Genomic DNA, 22,666 nt, shown 5'->3' on the forward strand with positions numbered 1-22,666 from the left:
ACCCTCAACACCACATTTGTCATCTACCCATTCTCTCCCCGCTCCCTCCCCCCACCCGACCCACTCAACAGTCTGTTTTGGATTGACAGCTCCCAGGGAAACGGGGGAAGGATACGAAGGAGGTGGCAGATCCAGTCAGTCAGAGGAGTGGAGGAGGACTCACCCTGCAGGCCGGAGGTCTGTGTGCCAGACACAGTATGAACGGATCTGTGTGTGTGTGTGTGTGTGTGTGTGTGTGTGTGTGTGTGTGTGTGTGTGTGCGCGCGTGTGTGTGTGCGCGTGTGTGTGTGTGTGTGTGTGTCTGTGTGGGTGTGTTGGAGGGGGTGAGGCAGAGAGGGATGAAGGGGAGGATGGGTTGGATGAGTCTTTGGAGAGAAAGGGAGAAGAAATAACAATCAATAAATAAAAATAAATAAATAGAAAAAAGGAAAAAAGACAAAAAAATTACATTACACACATACTCAACCATCCATTGTAACATTATATATATATATATATATATATATATATATATATACAGTATATATACTGTATGCAGAGTTTACAAAATCACAGAAGAAGAGATGCAAGAAAAAAGAAACATGCAACAATCTATGATATATTCATAATAAAAATGACGAGACACAGCTTTGGATGGAGGGATGGAAGAAGGGATGGGAAGGAGGAAGGCGAGAAGGAAGGATAGACGGAGGTGTGGAGGACTAAAGCTTCTTCCTGCAGAGTGGAGATTGGGACAGGAGGAAGCAGGAGGAGCGTCTGCCATCTCCAACTGTTCCATCCCAACAACATCACACACAATCTCTCACTCTTTCCTAATACATGCAGATTCACTCGAGTTGGATTTACACAAAACAGGAACAGCCAAAAGTGAATTATGTAACATTTAGTTTGAAGATTGAATGCGTTGCTTCAACTAAAGATACCGCATCACAGTACAATAACTCTGTTGCATACAAATCTACCACTCATAAATTCACATTCACACATAAATTCACACATTTTTCAACATTAAGCTTACCCATTCAAAGAATATGCACTTCATGGTCCAGGAAAAAAATCACATTTATCACTGATATTAGCCTGAAAATGTTTTCTCTATGGAGCACTGCATCATGTGAGTGCTGCGGCTTCTGCCTCGGTAGATGCTAGATCGTAGTTACCGAACGTGGTTACCGAATGTAACTGGCATACTGCACAAGCATCAACACACAGATGGTTATTTGAACCCTGCTACAACTCAATGTTATAGTGATTAAATATGAGGCCAAACGCAGCAATGATCTACTTAATAAATCATTATACATGACGACCTGACTCAATGTATAAGTAATGAGCTGTTACCAAACCCTGTCTTTTAGGCCAAACCTAACTTAACCCTTCATAGCTAGCTCGTTGTTTTGACGCTTGTGCAGTATGCCAGTTACATTCTGTAACCACGTTCGCTAACTAGGATCTAGCATCTACCCTCTGCCTCTTCACCTACTTACATATAGTAGCAAAAGTGTAACTACCAGGATGTAACTTTTGCTGAACAAGTTTATGTGTGGAAGTTTATGTAGGGATGTGATTTACAATGAAGCAGGTAGAGCTTCAGTGTCTCACTCGAATATACATCAAATATTGTAGAGGCAGGTTTTGAGGATGAAACAGCTGGGACTCACCTCTAACCCAAATGAACCACAGCTTTTATATCCAGGAAAATATACTCTACTTTGACCGTCTGCTTATGATTGGAGATGAAGATCTTTATCCAGCCAGTGGAAAGACAGAAATCACATCTCTGTGAAGGGACAGACATGAGCGAGGGCAACGGGTCGGCACAAAATACAGCATTTCCTCCTCCAGTCTGCCCCCTGCCCCCTGCCTGTTAGAAAGCCCTCGGCAACGCAGCAGCTACTGCATTTGTTGCATTATCGGTTTACACTGCTACAGTTAAAGAGTCTGCTCTCATCATAGGCGTAATTTACAGGGGGGATTGTTGTAACCCCTCAATAATGCATTCTGGGATTCTTCTGAATTTTCTGTTGCGTTTTCAATGTTTTTGTTGCTTTTTCTGACATTTTTGTCGCATTTCTTCTACGTTTTTCTTTCTTTTTTCGGAGGTTTTTGTTGCTTCTTTCTGAGTTCTGTTGACTTTTCTGAGGTTTTTTTTTCCAAATGTTTCTAAAGTTTTCATGGTTTTCTGATATTTGTCGCCTTTTGACGTTGAGTTTTTCTTTCGACAATTTTTCCGATGTTTTTGTTGCTTTTCTCAATGTCCCGGGACCAGACATGTCCCGGGACCCCCTTAGATAGTTGGAGATCTCAACCCCCCCCCCTAATGTTGAACCCAAAGTTACGCCCTTGGCTATCATTGCACAAATACTGTTCTGAGGTTGTAAAATTGGCTACTGGGGAAGAAGTAGTGGGTGGTGAAGCTCCTTACCATCAAAGCAGAGGTCAATCAAACCACACCCACAGTCTAAATAAAGCAGATTACTTGAGTTTATGAGTGTTAAACTTTTAATCAATAATAGCTTAGTTTGTTGTTTTTCAAAATGTCTAACTTTGATTTATTAAGTCATGAATATTTAATGTTATAAAAAATAAAAATGTAGGGGCTTTAACTTTTAAATTGTGTTGAATCAAAATATCTATTTTCAAACACTGCTATGGAGAGTTGCTCAATTTGCTCATTAAATTGAATTTCTAAATGTTTACATTTATATATCTTTCTACTTGTTTAAAGGCCAGCTATTGTTTTGCAGTGGCTACATTTTTGTGATAGCTTTAAGTGCTCTAACCAAGTCCTTTTTCTCTCTCCACCCTGGTAGATTCTTTGTTTGATACTAGCATGCTGCTGTCAATAGCAGACTGTGTTGTTTGTAGAAAGGAATTGTTTGCAGTGTGGTTGCCAGTGTAAACTGGCTGTGTAGGGGTATATCTTACCATACTTCTGTACAATAGTTTATCTTTATATATCTCTATATACACTTTTACTGTTTGCACTCGCTGGTAAGATGTACGTAGTTGGACTTCTGTGTGATAGAACAATACGATTGAATCTAATGTTAGGTGCTTAGGAACTATCAACACTGGTAAGTGAATGCACGTGAATGGTTGTTAACAAAAAGGCAAAACTCCCTTGGCAGACTTCTGTTTCAGTGTGTGCAGCTGTGTGACGCATGATGGGGCTGAAGGTGTACGTGCTTAGCTGCCTGTCACTGAATGATTAAGGGTAAGAAATATAGTGCTGGTAGCATTGCATGCTGGGAGAGTGGAACTAAGGAGGGTGGTGGTTAAGGCGCTTAAGGTGGTCCAGCTCGGTCGGCATCCAGGGGCCTTGCTCTGAGCCGCACTACTTTACCTGTATGTTTCTGTGCATTATTGTGTTTTACATAAAGAGTCTTAATAAGCTTCTTTATCACAGGGCTTGTAAGCTGCTGTGGATGACTGGCCTGCTTACATCCCTGCCATAAAATCTCATAGATTTGCATAAAATGTCAAAGAAAGTTGCAGTGTAGACACAGTAGATGAGGCAGGGCGTGTGGGGCAGTCTTTCATTTCCACTAAAAGTCAATTGACTCCAAACAGAGCTGGCCTGTTTACTATAGCTGGTTGCTGTCTTCTGGAGGCAGGCTTTTGTTTAACACCACAGATGACACTGACAGGTCGAAGTGGAGATGTTTGACTGTGCTCTTTTGCCCTGAGCCCATTTTCACTGCCCTGCCAAAACTGCTGCCAAACTGTGTAGATTTTAGCAGTGCAGTATATTTTCATAGATATTTATATAAGAATTGTTATGCAATATATGAACATAATTAACAATTACATCCACCAACAGTGTCACTGAAGAGGAGATACATTTGGTGAAGGCTGGTACCCCTCATAGTCCCCATAAGTGAGTGTACTATTATTAGCACAGGACATCCTAATGGAGCTGAGCCCCTCAGCCTGGTAGTGCCTCACTCAATGCATTGAACTTCAAAGGATCACAAGAATAAGGTTAAAAGAAATTCAGCGGCTGCTTTAAAATCTGTTTGAAATCCCCCAGTGAGAACGAGGCCAGTGTGGATGGGACAGTGCAGCGGGGTGGTAACATCCAACATGTTTCCTGCAGCAGGGCTTGAAACGAGGCCATCAGCCACCTCAAAGCCTCATTCTCTGCATTTACTGTCTCTCTTTTACCCTTTTCAGTGGCAAAAAAACTGCAAGACCTTTCTTTTGACATTTGTTATCCTGGTGCTATCATGTGCTATCTAATTGGATGAAGTGGTAGAGTGTGGGGCCAGCCTCTGGCAGGAAGAGGAGGTGAGATACTTTACAGAAGTGAAGCTGTGATATTTTACCTCTGCCTGTCACGGCCTGTTCAGGTGTTTTGGCACTGACAGGTCTGTACCTTTGTATGGTATATGATAGCTGATGTTGACCTTATAAATAAATATCATAAAACAAACCAATAAAACTGACTGTACATGTGCAAAGGTGTCTCGCTAATGTCTGTTTGGAGACTGTTGAAAATGTATCAATTGTTCTAGAAAATTAAAATCATAATTTCAGTTTACTGCAAATTCTTGTGTGTAAAATCTTTATTTGTAAAGTAACTAGTAACTAAAGCTGTCAGATGAATGTAGTGGAGTAAAAAGTACAATATTTCTCTCTGAAATGTAGTATTAGAAGTAGAAAGTAGCATGAAAAGAAAAGACTCAAGTAAAGTACAAGTACCTCAATTTTGTACTAAAGTACGGTACTTAGTACTTACTTCAATGTACATAGTTACACTCATTCCAATAATAATGATGTCATAGTGATGCCATCAGGGTTATCTCAGCTTGGACTCGGAGACTAAAGGTTCATAATGAAGAGCCTGTATTACAAACTAGGGGATGTAGGTGGGCATTCACCAGGCAGGGGATGTCTAACACAAAATGACGTTGACTTGCATTATGGGAAATGTAGATTACAGTTTCGTTGGAGCTTGACCAACCACAGGAACTAAACATCTTGGCCTCTGCTGCTTTGTTTTTGACCATTCTTTTTTTTGTGTCACTTGCAAGTCCCTTAACTTTATGAAAGTACAATAATATTTTGCTGGACTACGCCTTTAACTGCTAGTGAGAGATCATATTAAAAGATTTGGACAAATAACTCTTTTCCTTTTTTAAAACTTGTAAAAAGTACTCAAGGGGTTTCGTATTACACTTCCATGAAGTTGGGAGGACTCACAAGAGACAAAAAAAGAGAACTTTCAAAATTAGTAAGTCATTAGTTGTGGTGGATTTGAGAGGACTATGGTTAACTGCTCCTCAGATCTCTGCAGGGTAAATCCAGACAGCTAGCTAGACTATCTGTCCAATCTGAGTTTTCTCTTGCACAACTATTTTACAGCGGCTCTGTCCGGAGCTTAGCGCCGCCCAAGACGATTGTGATTGGTTTAAAGAAATGCCAATAAACCAGAGCACATTTTTCTCCCATCCCAGAATGCTGTGTGGACTAACCAGACCTTCCTCCGCTCCATAATGCAACTCAACAGCATGTTTTAGTTAGACCCATCCTGATCAGGATCATCATTTTCTGAGACGTGACAAAGCTCCTCCAGTGACATGGAGGACATTTTATAACTGTTTCCCCAGTAAAAGTAGCTAACCCTATTACATTGATTTTGACACGTAGAATTGATGGAATGCCCCTTTAACATTTATCTATCTTGCATTTACATTTATTTCTCAATTAAAAGTCCTCAGTTAAGTGCCATACTCAAGGGTACCTTGACTGGTTTTCCATGGATGTTGGAGAGACAGTTGATCACTTACAACTCCTCGATGGTTTCAGGATTCAGACTGGCAGCCCTCTTATCCCAAGCCCATTTCTCTGTACTCTCAGGCCCTTTCACGCTTCTCATCAGACTCCCCTCAGAGATGAAAGCAGCGGCTGTTGCTCTTTTTGTACCTGTGATTACACCTTGATTTGACATCAGGTACCAGAACCGGACGGAGGGCAGCAAGAGCCCACTGTCAGCTGGCAGAACAGAAAGCTCGGGTTCTGTGAACAAACCAAATCGTCTAGCAGTTAGAAATGGCATTTATTAGCTCTGCATGACCTTCATATCTCAGCTGACAGAGAGGAGCTGCGTTGCACTCAGCCAATCTCACAACCAGTTCGGGCCACGGGCATTCAACAAACCCTGAAAATAAAGATGGAAAAATCTAATGCCAATGTCTACAACATTCATAACTCCCTGTCCCAGCAGATACAAATAGAAAGAACAGGCTGATCGCAGACGCTGGGTTGGGAACATCAGAATGCTCTTACCTAAGACGAATTATCATAGCTATTCCAGGAACATTTGCCTGCTATGATGGATATTTTCAGTATGAGTAAGAGGAAGCCAAGTTGATCAGAAAAGCTCTCTCTACAGTTCCCCTCTGAGGTCACACACAGGCAATTACACAGCTTCTCACAGTGCTCCTGTGTGACTGGTGTGCAAATACTGCCATCTACTGTTAGACTGGGATGCCATGTGGACTGGGAGAATGTGCAGGCCCACACAGTTCAGGATTAAGTGTGCACTGCAGCAACAACACTTTGGTTTTCAGTGGTCGGTGTGTACTCAGTAACTGCTGCAGTTCTAAATAAAAACAAACAGACTTTCAGTTAAAATGTTGTTTTAGCTGATAATCATTTTTCCTGGAAAACGTCCTGATATGCGCAGACTTTCTGACCGATGATAAATAATCTTGTAAGTGTGATTCTTCCTAATGTTCACATTAACCACACATACAGTGGGGAGAACAAGTATTTGATACACTGCCGATTCTGCAGGTTTTCCCACTTACAAAGCATGTAGAGGTCTGTAATTTGTATCATAGGTACTCTTCAACTGTGAGAGACGGAATCTAAAAGAAAAATACAGAAAATCACATTGTATGATTTTTAAGTAATTAATTTGCATTTTATTGCATGACATAAGTATTTGATACATCAGAAAAGCAGAACTTAATATTTGGTACAGAAACCTTTGTTTGCAATTACAGAGATCATACGTTTCCTGTAGTTCTTGACCAGGTTTGCACACACTGCAGCAGGGGATTTTGGCCCACTCCTCCATACAGACCTTCTCCAGATCCTTCAGGTTTCAGGGCTGTCGCTGGGCAATACGGACTTTCAGCTCCCTCCAAAGATTTTCTATTGGGTTCAGGTCTGGAGACTGGCTAGGCCACTCCAGGACCTTGAGATACTTCTTACGGAGCCACTCCTTAGTAGCCTAGGCTGTGTGTTTCGGGTCGTTGTCATGCTGGAAGACCCAGCCACGACCCATCTTCAGTGCTCTTACTGAGGGAAGGAGGTTGTTGGCCAAGATCTCGCGATACATGGCCCCATCCATCCTCCCCTCAATACGGTCCAGTCGTCCTGTCCCCTTTGCAGAAAAGCATCCCCAAAGAATGATGTTTCCACCTCCATGGTTCACGGTTGGGATGGTGTTCTTGGGGTTGTACTCATCCTTCTTCTTCCTCCAAACACGGTGAGTGGAGTTTAGACCAAAAAGCTCTATTTTTGTCTCATCAGACCACATGGCCTTCTCCCATTCCTCCTCTGGATCATCCAGATGGTCATTGGCAAACTTCAGACGGGCCTGGATATGCGCTGGCTTGAGCAGGGGGACCTTGCGTGCGCTGCAGGATTTTAATCCATGATGGCGTAGTGTGTTACTAATGGTTTTCTTTGAGACTGTGGTCCCAGCTCTCTTCAGGTCATTGACCAGGTCCTGCCGTGTAGTTCTGGGCTGCTACCCTCACCTTCCTCATGATCATTGATGCCCCACGAGGTGAGATCTTGCATGGAGCCCTAGACCGAGGGAGATTGACCGTCATCTTGAAGTTCTTCTATTTTCTAATAATTGCGCCAACAGTTGTTGCCTTCTCACCAAGCTGCAGGCCTATTGTCCTGTAGCCCATCCCTGCCTTGTGCAGGTCTACAATTTTATCCCTGATGTCCTTACACAGCTCTCTGGTCTTGGCCATTGTGGAGAGGTTGGAGTCTGTTTGATTGAGTGTGTGGACAGGTGTCTTTTATACAGGTAACAAGTTCAACAGGTGCAGTTAATACAGGTAATGAGTGGAGAACAGGAGGGCTTCTTAAAGAAAAACTAACAGGTCTGTGAGAGCCGGAATTCTTACTGGTTGGCAGGTGATCAAATACTTATGTCATGCAATAAAATGCAAATTAATTATTTTAAAATCATACAATGTGATTTTCTGGACTTTTGTTTTAGATTCCGTCTCTCACAGTTGAAGAGTACCTATGATAAAAATTACAGACCTCTACGAGCTTTGTAAGTGGGAAAACCTGCAAAATCTGCAGTGTATCAAATACTTGTTCTCCTCACTGTATGTATCAATAATAAAATGTTTTTAAAAAGTGTTAACAAGTGTGAGTTTAGCTAGGCTTAAAAATCACAAATTAAAACCCTGTAATGGAAATGTATAGATAACCACTCTGTTTCAGAAAATCTGAAACAATTAAACATGAATTTGATTGTGAACACACAAACATGTTAGGAGCTCCTCAGATGTTACTATATCCTTCTTTAACTCATTTAGGATTAGAGTATTATTCCAAATAGCCCATATTGACATTGTCTACATAACTGCATATATCATGAAAAAGCTTTTCTTCTCACGTTTCAGTATATTGAAGTTAGTATGTGACACAATGCATGATGGGTAGTTTTAATCACGACAAGGCATGCATGACGCTGTGATGCAGTTGGTCACCTTTTAAAGCTTGCTATTGGGTGATTCAGTGTTTGAGGCGGGGCATTGTGGGTGTATGTATTTAAGAATCAGACTTTGCTGCAAGTAACTTTTAGCTTCTTTTTACAAAACCTCTAAAGCCTACTCATAAGTCATAGTTTAGGACTAATTTTAAGATCATTTTGTTAAAGTTTTATACATACGGCCGTAGATATCATCTGGGTCATGTAAGGTGCAGGTTAAATCTGATGGTTTTACCAACTTAAAACCCACACAGTGTGGAAAAAAAACTATTTATTTATACAACACATATATTGAATGAAAGAACATTTTAGGATACAAGACGACAGATGAGCAACAAGGGTAACTTTCTGGGCCTCATAAATATTGTTCTGTACGTCGGTGTCCCTGCTCTGTTTGGGTGTCACAGGTTGAGGATGAAGCGGTCAACCTTCATCATGTATGCTGGTTTCAGGTAGCGCTGCAGTTCATCCTTCTTCACCCACAGAAAAGGAGCATTTGGGGCTGCGGGGGGGCCGCTGTCTGACAGAATGGCTTTGAAGAAGAACACCTTTGTTCCGACCGAGCTCTCCGTCCGAGCAGCTTTGGGCAGTTTGTACTTGTACACTCCGCAGGGGGCGTTGCCGAGGAAAGTCGCCTTGAAACCAGCTGCTGCAGACAGAGAACAGGGGCCAGTTCATTCAGCTGGAGACAAAAGGTGAGCTGAAGTGCAGATGTTCTGAAGTTTTATGCAGTTGCTGCAGCTTTATTTAGCTTATGCTGTATTTTAATTAAGTGTGGTCTGTTTCTCATTCTCCACTGTGACAACAACACTCTCAATTAAGTTTTAATCAAATCTCATGTCGTCTAAATCACATGCTCCCAGTTGGCCCAACAGGCAGACCAACACGGCCATGTGTTCCCACTGAGTCCGGCTGTATTAAAAATGGATTGACTCCTGCTTCTGTGAGGCACTTTACATAAAACCCTCCACCAAATGGCACAGGGTAATGTCGAGTGGAAAGTCTTAATGGGGAGTGATTGATGGAGTTGGCACATTAATAGTTCATGAGCAGTGTTGTGAAACAGTTTAACATGCTCAGTCACTGGCGTTTTATTTAAATGCTTCAGAGCTTAAAGCCTTGATTTCTATTGGATGCGGAGAGAGAAAAAGAAAAGGAAGAAGAAGAAGAAGCCAGTTTTACAGATAATGTTAAATAAGGGGTCATCACAGGGTCACTGGAACATTTGTTCCAGGTGTTGCCAGCTGTGACCTTAATTGTCCTTTTGGTCAGTTGCTGAGTCGCTGTAGGGCAAAATCCTTGTATGTCCATAACCGTTGTTTTAAATAAAAAAAAAAAGGCTAAATAGAAAACATTTTATTGAGCTATTTACCTCACACACTGTCACTGTTTAAATATTTTTAGAAACCCACAAACATTGATTTATGAAAAAAAAGACAAAATATGGAGATACAAGGTTTCTGGCCGACAGCGACGTGTTACAGCTCCATGAGCTCATGTGACAGCTTGGAACCAAATTCTGGAATATGATTGGTAAAATGCTGTGTATAGAAATGATTAGTTGGTTGGACATTTAACGTTGTTGTGGTTAATATGGCTGATTGTACTGCAAGTACCACACTTCTATTTGAGATAAGATCCCATTCAAACTGTAATGATCCTGAGGATATAACTGGGTCATACCAGCTAAAGAGATTAGGATGGAGATCCAGTAATAATGCAGCAAATGGAGCGTGTTGACGACAGTGCAACCCATAACAGCTGATATTTAGGATATGGATAGTACCTTACATCCTGCCGAAAGCAATGGCTTTGAGGTTAATTAAAATACATTATAACCAATTTCCACACACTCTCCTCGCTCTCACTATTTTGTTTCCGTTTTCTTCCCTATTTTTAATTTACAGTTAATATTCTCCTAAAAAGATTAGAATTGACCAAAAAATAAAAGTAAGGCAGTAAAGAACAGTGCTCTTGTATTAAAGCATTAAAACATTGCCTATCATAAAGTTTCAGGTCTGTATCAGTGCAATTAAATCTGATTTTAAGTAAAGTTATGTATTGCTATCATCAATGTACTTTTTTATCATAATGCACATGGATAATGTATAATCCATAATGTTTAATCCCGTTTTGTTTTGTTGACTTCATTGTGTCCTACCTACTTCTGAAAGCTATGGACTTTGGAGATAATTAGCAATACGAAAATACTTCTCTATCTCAGGAGAACAGATATATTAGATATATTTTAGGAGTAGCTGGAGATGTTTTACCTAAAATACCTCTGGGACAAAAGCATGGTGTTAATCAATACAATGCAGACCTCTGTGATTGGTTGAATAATAGACTTTATATTAGGGAAGACATTTGCTACTGTCTGGGTCTACCTGCTGTTTCTGTAAACTGTATTTAGAAAGGTAGATCAGTTAGCTGGTGTATCCATGTAAAAAAAAACGAGAGAAAGCATCAGAACAATTAGAAAGTGAAAAAAAAAGAAAATGACAAATTGAATATATTTCATAGTTAATGGATGGATGGATGGAGAGTTAATGATGGGTATCCACGAGCTGCATTAAACATTCAGCTGAAAGTGGCTTCAGTGCCCTGTGATTAAACAGAATTTAAGGGAAAACACTTAAAAGCTTATTATAAAATACTAAATACTAATTTAGAGGGTTTAAAAACAGTGGACTGAATATCAGCACAACATATCGCCAGCTTCCTTCAAACATTACTTGCATCAGCCTTTAAAACTCATGTCCATGTTACCTGGCAGGGAAGCGAGGGCTCTCTCGGCCGTCTGCCGCAGCGTTTCTCCTTCCTGCCACTGAGTCTGAGGCAGCAGCCACAGCTTCTCACCCCCGACCTGCTGCTCGGCCACAAGAAGCAGCGAGTCGGCCAGGCAGCGCTCCAACGAGGTCAAGTCCTTATCTGCATCAGCTAAACAAGAGACAGGACCGTCAACGGCACTCACAACAGCTACGTCTCTCTGTGACTGGAGAGCAAAATGTACACAAAACCTCGTAAATGTCACAGGGAATAAAATGCTATTTGGGAGTGCTGCAGCTAAAAGACTTCCTGAATGTCAAAAAAAACATTAGAATCCTGCACAGAAAGTAACATTAAGCCTCTTTCCTCCCTGGTAATTTACTTTAAACCCAGATGTCCAGATTATCTAAATTTCAGTTGATTAGTGATCGGAGCAAGACAAAAGGCTGAATACTATCATCTATTTCATCAGGCACATTTGTAATATTTAAGGAGATTTTCATATTGTGTATTTTCTGGTTTACTTGTGTACCCCACTGTTCACTTCCCATACTGACCCGTGACCCTCAGCGCTGGCTGGAAGCTCTTTAGCTTCTGCTCCCAGGAGTCTTCCAGGTCCTGGGCCAACACGATCTCCTGGTCCCCGCGCTCGTCCTCTTCATCCGAGTCATAGTCGTCTGCCTGCTTCCGACTCATCCTCTCAGCGTCCTCCAGCAGCCGCAGCTCGTGGTCCGACAGCAAGCTTTTCTCCAGCTCAAGCTGAAATTAAGTCAAAGCACGTCTCCATCTCAACCAACAGGATGCTTTGCAGACCTCTGTTTACTGACCCCATTGACAAATAGTGGCTGGCTGTCATCTGCCTTATATCAACCTTATATCCTATATTATTTTACAGCTGGAGTCACAATATGTGAAATACCAGAGCCCACAGCTGCATCAAATATGTAGAAGCACAAAGCAAGATGGACAGAATATATATCATGATAATACTAAATTACTTTTACACACGTACTTGTACACCAACACAAATCAACTGTTACTATAACGAAATTCATGGTCATGTTAAGTCTGATAAAATTGGGTTTTTTCAAATAAAATTTCTTTTAGATCTAACTTTCAGGCAAACTGCTAAAAGGGGTTTGCCTTTTAGTTATTTATTCAGGCAACAGAAGTATATATACATATTTTATTTCAGAATATGATTCTAATAAAATTAATCAAATAACTCATTACTGCTTTTTTGGGGGGCTTTTTTTGCCTTTAATTGACAGGACAGCTGTAGACTGGAAGTGGAAGAGAGAGGGACCGTGGGTTGGATTCAAACGCCGCGGTAAGGACTGAGCCTTGGTACACGGGGCGCACACTCAACCAGGGGAGCTACCAGGGCGCCCTTTGTATATCTGATTTGACTTCTTTTCTCTAGCATGACGTTTCTCTGATTGTATGTCCTTTATGGAGAGTGAGGAATCTCATTGCATACATTAGAAGTTGCCACACTGATTACTGCACATTTAATTTCAAAAATATGATTTTTTTCTATAAACTGAACATACTGTGCAATAATCTTAGGTAGACTACTTAACATTACGCCTCTGAATTAAAGAGCCTCATGATTAGAGAGAGTTTTAAAGTGCTCATATTATGCTTTTGGCTTTTTCCCTTTCCTTTATTGTGTTATATATCTTTTTTGTGCATGTTATACGCTTACAAAGTGAAGAAGCCCAAAGTCGACCCCAAAGGGACTTACCATCTCCAACAGAAAACACTGTTCACAAACTGCTCCAAACAGCTCTATTGTAGTCCAGCCTTTACTTCAGAGACAAACATGGTCACTTTGGAACACACGTTATAATGCTTGCCTAGCTGCTAGCATGGCACGCCCTCATACTCTGCTTCTGACTGGCTAGTAGTCCTTACCTAGGTACTGTCAGGGCACGCCCTCATACTCTGCTTCTGACTGGCTAGTAGTCCTTACCTAGCTACTGTCAGGGCACGCCCTCATACTCTGCTTCTGACTGGCTAGTAGTCCTTACCTAGGTACTGTCAGGGCACGCCCTCATACTCTGCTTCTGACTGGCTAGTAGTCCTTACCTAGGTACTGTCAGGGCACGCCCTCATACTCTGCTTCTGACTGGCTAGTAGTCCTTACCTAGGTACTGTCAGGGCACGCCCTCATACTCTGCTTCTGACTGGCTAGTAGTCCTTACCTAGGTACTGTCAGGGACACGCCCTCATACTCTGCTTCTGACTGGCTAGTAGTCCTTACCTAGGTACTGTCAGGGCACGCCCTCATACTCTGCTTCTGACTGGCTAGTAGTCCTTACCTAGGTACTGTCAGGGCACGCCCTCATACTCTGCTTCTGACTGGCTAGTAGTCCTTACCTAGGTACTGTCAGGGCATGCCCTCATACTCTGCTTCTGACTGGCTAGTAGTCCTTACCTAGGTACTGTCAGGGCATGCCCTCATACTCTGCTTCTGACTGGCTAGTAGTCCTTATCTAGGTACTGTCAGGGCACGCCCTCATACTCTGCTTCTGACTGGCTAGTAGTCCTTACCTAGGTACTGTCAGGGCACGCCCTCATACTCTGCTTCTGACTGGCTAGTAGTCCTTACCTAGGTACTGTCAGGGCACGCCCTCATACTCTGCTTCTGACTGGCTAGTAGTCCTTACCTAGGTACTGTCAGGGCACGCCCTCATACTCTGCTTCTGACTGGCTAGTAGTCCTTACCTAGGTACTGTCAGGGCACGCCCTCATACTCTGCTTCTGACTGGCTAGTAGTCCTTACCTAGGTACTGTCAGGGCACGCCCTCATACTCTGCTTCTGACTGGCTAGTAGTCCTTACCTAGGTACTGTCAGGGCACGCCCTCATACTCTGCTTCTGACTGGCTAGTAGTCCTTACCTAGGTACTGTCAGGGCACGCCCTCATACTCTGCTTCTGACTGGCTAGTAGTCCTTACCTAGCTACTGTCAGGACATGCCCTCATGCTCTGCTTCTGACTGGCCAGTAGTCCTTACCTAGGTACTGTCAGGGACACGCCCTCATACTCTGCTTCTGACTGGCTAGTAGTCCTTACCTAGCTACTGTCAGGGCACGCCCTCATACTCTGCTTCTGACTGGCTAGTAGTCCTTACCTAGCTACTGTCAGGGACACGCCCTCATACTCTGCTTCTGACTGGCTAGTAGTCCTTACCTAGGTACTGTCAGGACACGCCCTCATACTCTGCTTCTGACTGGCTAGTAGTCCTTACCTAGGTACTGTCAGGGCCCTCATACTCTGCTTCTGACTGGCTAGTAGTCCTTACCTAGGTACTGTCAGGGCACGCCCTCATACTCTGCTTCTGACTGGCTAGTAGTCCTTACCTAGCTACTGAGCATGTGCGACTCCCAACAAAGATGGAACAGAAGTGAGAGGTCTCACTCTGTAGCTAAAACAGAGAGCTCAACACACACACACACACACACACACACACACACACACACACACACACACACACACACACGTGTGTGTGTGTGTGTTGTGTGTGTCATGGTGAACAGACTGACCTGGAGCATCATGTCTCTGAACTTCCGCTCTATCGGGCCGCAGTCCGCTGAAATGACCGGAAGTCTTTGCAGACACACGGCTGCCATCAAAGTCCACGGAGAACTCGCTTTTTCCGTGACACTTTTGGTCTGCAAAGTCGCCCGATGAACAGATGTGCTGGAAAACTGCCGAAAGCCCGAGTTCCCGCCCGCTGTCCTGCTAAAGGACAGAAAGTGGAAGAGAGACCGAGCAGCCATCCTTCTACAGGGCGCAGCCATCTTTTCTGCTACATTCAATGTATATGCAAAAAAATCCTGACGGCGGCAAAACAGGCTGGAGGAAGGATTTTCAACCACGTTACTCCCTCGGTGATACCAGAAGACAAAAACATTAACCCCAGTTTCTGATAGGAAGTGTTCTCCTTTATCTAAAGCATGGGGCAGATTGATTGTTACTTGAGGCAAAGACGGTTTAGTATAGAAGATATTTGCTTAAGGGCTTCAAGCGAGTTTTCACCATGACAGTTTCATATCTACGAGGGTTTATGTAGTCCTTGAAGGCAGCATGTTTCTACTTCTACCCACAATCCTGTGCAGAAAAAACGAACGGTCTATTCAGCTTAAAGTGGGGGAGGCTGATATTGTTATAATCTTTTTTATTAAGAAACCATCTCATTGAACTACAGACATATATTTCCATATTTATAACAATAATGTTCGTATTATTCAATCAATTTTACAAGTGACGACTGTAGTTGTAATAGTAATAATAATGTTTTTGTGACCTTGCCACCCCTCAAAAAATAAAGATAGTACTGGTCTGGTCTGCATTTACAGCACCTTCAATGTCACATTTGTTGTGCGTAAAGAAGCTGAATGTCTGACAGCGAGTTTGTTTTTTAAACGTATCAAACATGTATAAACTAAATTGTATATTAGTTAGTTCTGTGGGAAACGTATGCCGACAGCTTGCTGCCTCCCTAAATGCAAATGGAGGTTCTCTGTAAGTGGTCTGTGGTTTACTAGCATCCTTGTTAGCTAACGGCTAGCGCTAATAAAGTCAGTCAGCCTCAGCATGCTGAGTTCTAGCAGGCTTCAAACTGTACATAATGATCGTAGAACAAACTAGTGTTTAGACAAGCCGCACTGGTTTATGACGATGGTGCTAATGCTAGTTTGTGATTCTAGGTGTGGAAGCACCGAGCTGCAGCGAACACTGTGTACCGGTGCTGTCAGGCTTCAGGAGACCGCAGCATCCAGCCCAGACTCTGGGAAGTCCTCCAGAGACTCCAGGTCAGATAATATCACATGATGTACATATCTGTCTACTAACATCATGATTCTGTTTGCTCAGTAAATAGAAACACAACTCACTGCAGTATAATACTGTTGTGATGAGATATTAACCTTATTTTGAATCCTTTAGCCATTTCCCTCCCCTGCCTGGCCAGGAAAGTTCACTGAGATGGGGAGGAAAGAAGTTTGAGGAGTTACCAATCGCTCACATTAAAGCCACATACAACAAGTAAGTGCAAACTGCAAAAGTGACAATAAAACAGTGATTCACTAAGATCATTTTGATCTTCAAATAATTTAGGTTAGGTCACTGGATCCCTAGTCTCTTATAGCCAGAATTATCTGCACAGCACTGTGGAGTTAAGTCTGGCTACACCACAGATACATTCTGGGATAGGAGAAAAACACTCTGGCTTGTTTGCATTCACAACCAGTCACAATGGTCTCGGCCACTAAGCTCCAGATGCAGCGACGCTGGCTCTGCTAAATAGTCTCAGGAAGGAACAAAAGAAAACTCCTCATCCAATATTAAATGAAGTTAACTGTTGACACAATCCAGTAACGTGAGCTATTTAAATTAGCTGATACATGGTTACACCTCATTGTCTCTTACCAGTGTCTCTCCATGTGTACTTCGTCCCAGAATGTCCCAGTTAGAGAGGAAATGCCCTAAACATATTCTTTGTAAATCTTTACAATCATTCACCTAAAGAAACAAACAGGCCTGCCTTGTTGCACCATCCAAATTTTCTTCAAAACTTGCCATGTTCAGCGTGTAGCTCACTAGCTCAAAGTTTGTTTCCCGAAGTGAAGGGATCTTGAGAACGGCGACACACAGAGGCAGAAGGTGAGGGGCAAAGCGCTTCTGTTGATCCAGACTACTGGAGCCAAAATGGGACTAGTGGGAAAAATGATGTTGGAGAGCAGATTGTAACTTCCATTTGTCACTTTGAATAACAACAATAGAACAATAGGAACAAACACAAGTAATCATTTAGAAAATATATTTTAAACTAATACGTAGTATTAAACTTAACCTGATGGTCTAGTGGAGTCTAGTGGGTGTTGAGTTGAGATTTGTAGGACAGGATTTCTGAACCAATTAAAGCAGACTCCTACAGAGTTATTAAATATTTCCTTTAGCTATGCTACTTATTAGCTTTTATGTCATGCAGTCAAACTATAGTTTAGATTCTCTGCCCAAGCCCAACCGTGATGAAGGACAGTATTAATTAGGTGATGGAGACCGTGGTGAAGGACAGTATTAATGAGGTGATGAAGGACAGTATTAATTAGGTGATGGAGACCGTGATGAAGGACAGTATTAATTAGGTGATGAAGGACAGTATTAATGAGGTGATGGACAGTATTAATGAGGTGATGAAGGACAGTATTAATGAGGTGATGGAGACCGTGATGAAGGACAGTATTAATGAGGTGATGAAGGACAGTATTAATGAGGTGATGAAGGACAGTATTAATGAGGTGATGAAGGACAGTATTAATGAGGTGATGAAGGACAGTATTAATGAGGTGATGAAGGACAGTATTAATGAGGTGATGGAGACCGTGATGAAGGACAGTATTAATGAGGTGATGAAGGACAGTATTAATTAGGTGATGGACAGTATTAATGAGGTGATGGACAGTATTAATGAGGTGATGGAGACCGTGGTGAAGGACAGTATTAATGAGGTGATGGGGACCAGAAAGTCTCCTATATGGTTCCAGGTCTTTGATTATGTTGATGTCTTGATCTGGTCCCCTCACTATTCAGCTGAGGGAGTGACGGGTCAAGGTTTTTTTTACGTTTCTTCATTCAGATCATTTGTGATCCGTTCTGAATAAACTAACAGCTGTTTACGTGCTTCGTCCTTGTTGCATTACCGGTATTTGTTAAGATAATTCTGAACAGATTTCTGTAGTTAAACAACTCTGAATTGTAGTTGAGAACGTCAGTTATAACGGCCCACATATTAAAAAGTGTCGGTTTAAATCGGGCTCGGGATCATAATTCCAGTTAATGTGTCGGGCCGGGCTCGGACGCAACGTGCACAGGCTTGGGTAGGGTCGGGCTAGATTTTTTGGGACCGATCTAAGCTCAAAGTCAAACCAGTTATGGGGAATATATATATTGTTATCAGTGCAACAGTGTATGATATACATATTTCTAACTACATAGAACAATCTGTTGTGAGTCAGTGACCCAGTAGACTTCCCTGTCCCGTACCAGCACACACATCCAGCTGACAGAGAGCACAGGACAGTCGCTGGTCAGGACGTCCTGCGGGACAGAAGGCTTCAAGAACATCAAGAAGTCGACGCCCATCGCTGCTCAGACTGCAGGCATCTCTGCTGCTGCGGTACGTTCCCCTAACTCCCCGGGAGAGATCAGGAACACATGACTGTTAGGCAAGTTATACAAGCAAATAAATGACAGGGTTCCCACAGGGTCTTAAAAGTATTAAAAAAACGTCTTATATGTAATGTTCTATGCAAAAAATATTTTATCCATTTTATTATGAGTAAAAACACACTTCAGAGATATTTTATTAAGTTCAGGTAACATTACTTGGTAAATACTTCTTTTCTCATCAAATCCCATCCTAGGTGGTATTGAAAAAGTCGTACATGTAATATGTCATTTCTAAATATGAAATGTTTGTTGCTCTCTGAGGACTGTGAGGGAGTGCAGCAGTTGGCGTCGTTTTAAACTTAATATTAGCCTGATTTCTGAAGACTTGTGGTTAACAACAAACAGGAAACACACTAGAGAAATGAAATGAAGTGTTTTTATCACATGGGCAGATATGTGAATCTCCTAGAAGTAAAGTCATGCTGGTCAAACACTATGTCAGGTTATTCTCTTCTTCAGACAATAAAATATGGCTGCTACTACCAATTATTTTCATGATCTATTGACCTGCCTATTTTCTCAATTAACCAATCAGTCGCTTAGCCTAGAAAATGTCAGACCATTGATGAAATGCCCAAGAGTCCAAAACCCAAAGATATTCAGAAAGTCCTCTGGCATGTTTGGCATTATTCCACCACTCGTTGTAGCTCTGCAGTCAACACAATAAACCATTTATTCTATTCTAAACACGTAGGTAAACCTGGAGAAAAGCCAAGTCTCCAACACATATACGTTGTCCCTGTATAGGAGTTGTAATGTAACAAAATGTTAATTGTTTTGTGGTTTTTGGCATATATAAAGGTGAAGTTAATTTCTCCTAATGCTAGGGTTCTACCAAACGAAAGGTATCTAGCTGTTGTTGTGGAGGGTAGTGGAGTCAGATGGATGGCTACAGACATCAGTCAGTCTTCTGTGTGTCTCCTCTAAACAGAAAGCCACAGCGAAGGGCGTGACGTTTGTCCGTGTCGTGGTCAAAGGTCTTGGCCCTGGACGTCAGGTGAGTAGAAGAAGAAACTATGGAACTGCCTTGTGATCTCATTACACTTTGTATGTAGACCCACAAAACGTCTCAAAGGTCCCAAAATATACTTATTGTTAGGTTCATACTTGTGTTTTGGGTTTCTACTAGAACATGTTTACATGCTTTAATGTAAAAAAAACTTTATGAATATTCACCCTCTGTCTGAAACGCTCCAGTTTAGGCCCCCCCCCTACCAGACTGATCTCATGAAGTGGTGTATGTATGACACCCCAATTTGTATGCCATTTTGGTGTGTTATCCAGACGCATATTCGCTTTTTAGCGTGTTGTTGGCATTTTGCAGTTATTTATTAGATATTAATTTCTTTGTACATGTATAAAAAGGAAAGTTGCAATGGATTCAGAAGTGTTAATGATTGTCTGGAAGGGGGGTGAAAACATTGCAATAAAGTGTTAAATAAATAATGTGTATGTGTATATATATATATATATATATATATATATATATATATATATATATATATATATATATATATATATATATATACATACACACACACATATATATACATACACATATATATATATGTGTGTATGTATATATACATACACACACACACACATATATATACATACATATATATATATATATACACACATACGTATATACACACACATCTATATAGATATGTGTATATATATATATATATATATATATATTTTATTGATCCATTAATCAATTAAACTAATAGTTTCAACTCTGCTTAATATGTATCTACTGATAATGACTGGTTATTTCATTAACAAAGCTGGCCTCATATTTTAAAGTTGCAGGATAGCACATGAAAGTTCAGAAAGTATAAAGAGGCCCAGTAGGATAACAGGATGAAAGTGTGTTCTGTGATGTGAAAGTGGGAGTGCAGCTCATATAAACCTGTCACTGCGTGAAGAAAATTCAGGGTCATTTCAGGCTGTTAAAGGAGCCACACACATCTAGATCTGTTCCTATCAGCGTCATCAATGAATGAATGGATTTTTCTCTGTTGTGCAGTCTGCGATCAAAGGCTTGACAATGGGAGGCCTGGAGGTGGTATCAATCACCGACAACACCCCCGTGCCCCACAACGGATGCCGCCCACGCAAAGCCAGAAGGACGTGATCTCCGCGAACCAGAATGCACTGCAACAGGAGGAAGCGGTTGTTGTTGTAATATGCTAATAAAGTGTTTTGTTGTTGCATAACTTCCCCCGGCTCAGAGATGACCCTGCATAATTAATTAGTGGAAATAATTACAGGTGGTGTTATTAATGAGCTGAGCACAGGTGTCTCAGTCCTCTGCTACGACACATGAATAAACCTTCACTCACTGTAAGCACTCTGATGTTCATTAGTACACTGATGTTTGATGACACTGTGTGGGAAGAGCAGCAGCACAAGGTTTCACTACGTCAATGCTGAACACAGCTGGTAGCCATGGGGACTGAACCCTTGAACCTGGCCACACGGCCACACACACACACACACACACACACACCCCCCCCCCCCTGAAGTGAACATATTAAAGCAACTTAAACAAAATTCTCTGTTACATGAAGTATATTAGACAGACAAATATATTTTAACTTAAATACATTAGTGTAAAGCTCTGAAAAAAAACGCTGGCATTTACAGATCAGTCCAGCACAAGTAGTGCTGAAATGGGAACATTAAATGAGACAAACATGCTCCAAACTTATCCAGTGGAGTGTTCCACGACCACTTCACAGCTTTTCCAGACCTTCACTGACATTTCATTTGTACCATTCACTTTTTTTTGGATGGTATACGTTATACTTAGTGCTAGAGTTTTTTTTAACTGTCGAAATACAAGAAAACTCAAATTCCCAAACACCATAGAAAGCCAATAACAAAAAAACAGCAGGCCGCTCATGTTTAGTGCAAATGTTTGGAACAATTTCCCTTCACTCATAGACTCAAACATGTAGGCTAGTCCGTTGAACTGTTCAAAAGGAAAATCACACCAGTGGATATGACCCACTAGGCCAAGTGATCCGTTTAAACAGATGAGTTTGTTTTTGCAGCAATGTGTTTCAGACGCCTTCACACACAATCCATTGCCAATTTCAACATGTTTTTCATTTATTTGGCCCAAAAACAGTGAACTGCTTGCCTTAACGTAATTCTGACTAAGAACATAGAAACAAACACTTTTTCATTGTCAAATCTTTATTAAAAGAATAGGTTTTCTAATTAGTGCAAACAAAAAAGCAGCTTTGTTATTTTTATATAAAAATGGCCAAATTATAGACTACTATAGAAGGCCATAAACAAAGTGAGGCATCAGCTCAACATAAGCTCTTAAACAGTAGATTTCTTATTTCAAATGTTCATTTTCCAATTTAAAGTGCAGTATTTTAAATACCTTGAAAGAACGGCTGGATTTTTTTTATCAAAAGGAAAAGTGCCACTGTGTTATTAAAATAAATTTGACAGAAATAAGACACGTCAAGTGCAGCAGAACCTGAACACACTGTAGACTGTTTTCAGAACAGCACTGCTCTGTTCATTCTATTTTTATTTGGGTAAGGGTTAGCTGGCGTAAGCCACACGTGTTGCACAGTGCTTGCACAGTCGTCTTTTTTTCCGTCACAACCACAAGTCTTTTGGACTGAAACTGTGAGACTAAAATGAACCAAACAATACATACATGTCCCACACCATGACTAGCGGATTCTTCACTTGAACCGTTCCATCTCTAATTCAAACTAAGCAAATATTTAAAGGATCAATATGTCATTTTCCAACCATATACATGACAGGTAGACAAAGAGTTAGACACACACTATAAATACGCCTTTTGTTACTCTGATCACCATTTTGCACTTTTTTGATTCACAAACAAAAAACACTCTTTAACAAGA

At 41.4% G+C, this 22,666-nt stretch overlaps 2 protein-coding genes across 3 annotated transcripts; one reads left to right on the plus strand and one right to left on the minus strand.

The window, feature by feature from the left end:
• Window positions 1-9,006: 9,006 nt before the first annotated feature.
• Window positions 9,007-15,357, minus strand: mrpl46 (mitochondrial ribosomal protein L46). 2 transcript variants are annotated; one of them, XM_078262795.1, is made up of 4 exons: window positions 15,074-15,357; window positions 12,082-12,283; window positions 11,525-11,695; window positions 9,007-9,401 (listed from the first exon to the last, which is right to left on the minus strand). In XM_078262795.1, exons 1-4 carry the CDS (start codon window positions 15,329-15,331, stop codon window positions 9,157-9,159), a joined length of 876 nt encoding a protein of 291 aa, XP_078118921.1. In that variant the 5' UTR covers window positions 15,332-15,357; the 3' UTR covers window positions 9,007-9,156. The 2 variants fall into 2 exon arrangements, with proteins under 2 accessions (XP_078118921.1, XP_078118065.1); XM_078261939.1 differs by having other exon boundaries at window positions 9,007-9,404; window positions 15,074-15,356.
• A 508-nt stretch (window positions 15,358-15,865) lies between these two features.
• mrps11 (mitochondrial ribosomal protein S11) lies at window positions 15,866-20,990 on the plus strand. The gene is made up of 6 exons (XM_078264020.1): window positions 15,866-16,055; window positions 16,241-16,345; window positions 16,479-16,577; window positions 18,582-18,711; window positions 19,696-19,761; window positions 20,797-20,990. The coding sequence occupies exons 1-6, from the start codon at window positions 15,967-15,969 to the stop codon at window positions 20,902-20,904; spliced, it is 597 nt and encodes a 198-aa protein (XP_078120146.1). The 5' UTR covers window positions 15,866-15,966; the 3' UTR covers window positions 20,905-20,990.
• The last annotated feature ends 1,676 nt before the right edge of the window (window positions 20,991-22,666 follow it).

This window comes from Sander vitreus, chromosome 1 (assembly GCF_031162955.1).
Source record: "Sander vitreus isolate 19-12246 chromosome 1, sanVit1, whole genome shotgun sequence".
Classification (NCBI taxonomy): domain Eukaryota; kingdom Metazoa; phylum Chordata; class Actinopteri; order Perciformes; family Percidae; genus Sander; species Sander vitreus.

Excerpts from the sequence above, each read along its gene's own strand:
- mrpl46 (XM_078261939.1), bottom strand. The coding sequence starts at position 15,331 with ATGGCTGCGCCCTGTAGAAGGATGGCTGCTCGGTCTCTCTTCCACTTT. Across the intron at positions 12,284-15,073 it reads TCAGAGACATGATGCTCCAG|CTTGAGCTGGAGAAAAGCTT; the intron begins GTCAGTCTGTTC and ends ACTTAATTTCAG. Across the intron at positions 9,405-11,524 it reads AGCCCTCGCTTCCCTGCCAG|CAGCTGGTTTCAAGGCGACT; the intron begins GTAACATGGACA and ends CTCTGTCTGCAG.
- mrps11 (XM_078264020.1), top strand. The coding sequence starts at position 15,967 with ATGTATAAACTAAATTGTATATTAGTTAGTTCTGTGGGAAACGTATGC. Across the intron at positions 16,056-16,240 it reads AATGCAAATGGAGGTTCTCT|GTGTGGAAGCACCGAGCTGC; the intron begins GTAAGTGGTCTG and ends TTGTGATTCTAG. Across the intron at positions 19,762-20,796 it reads GTCTTGGCCCTGGACGTCAG|TCTGCGATCAAAGGCTTGAC; the intron begins GTGAGTAGAAGA and ends TCTGTTGTGCAG.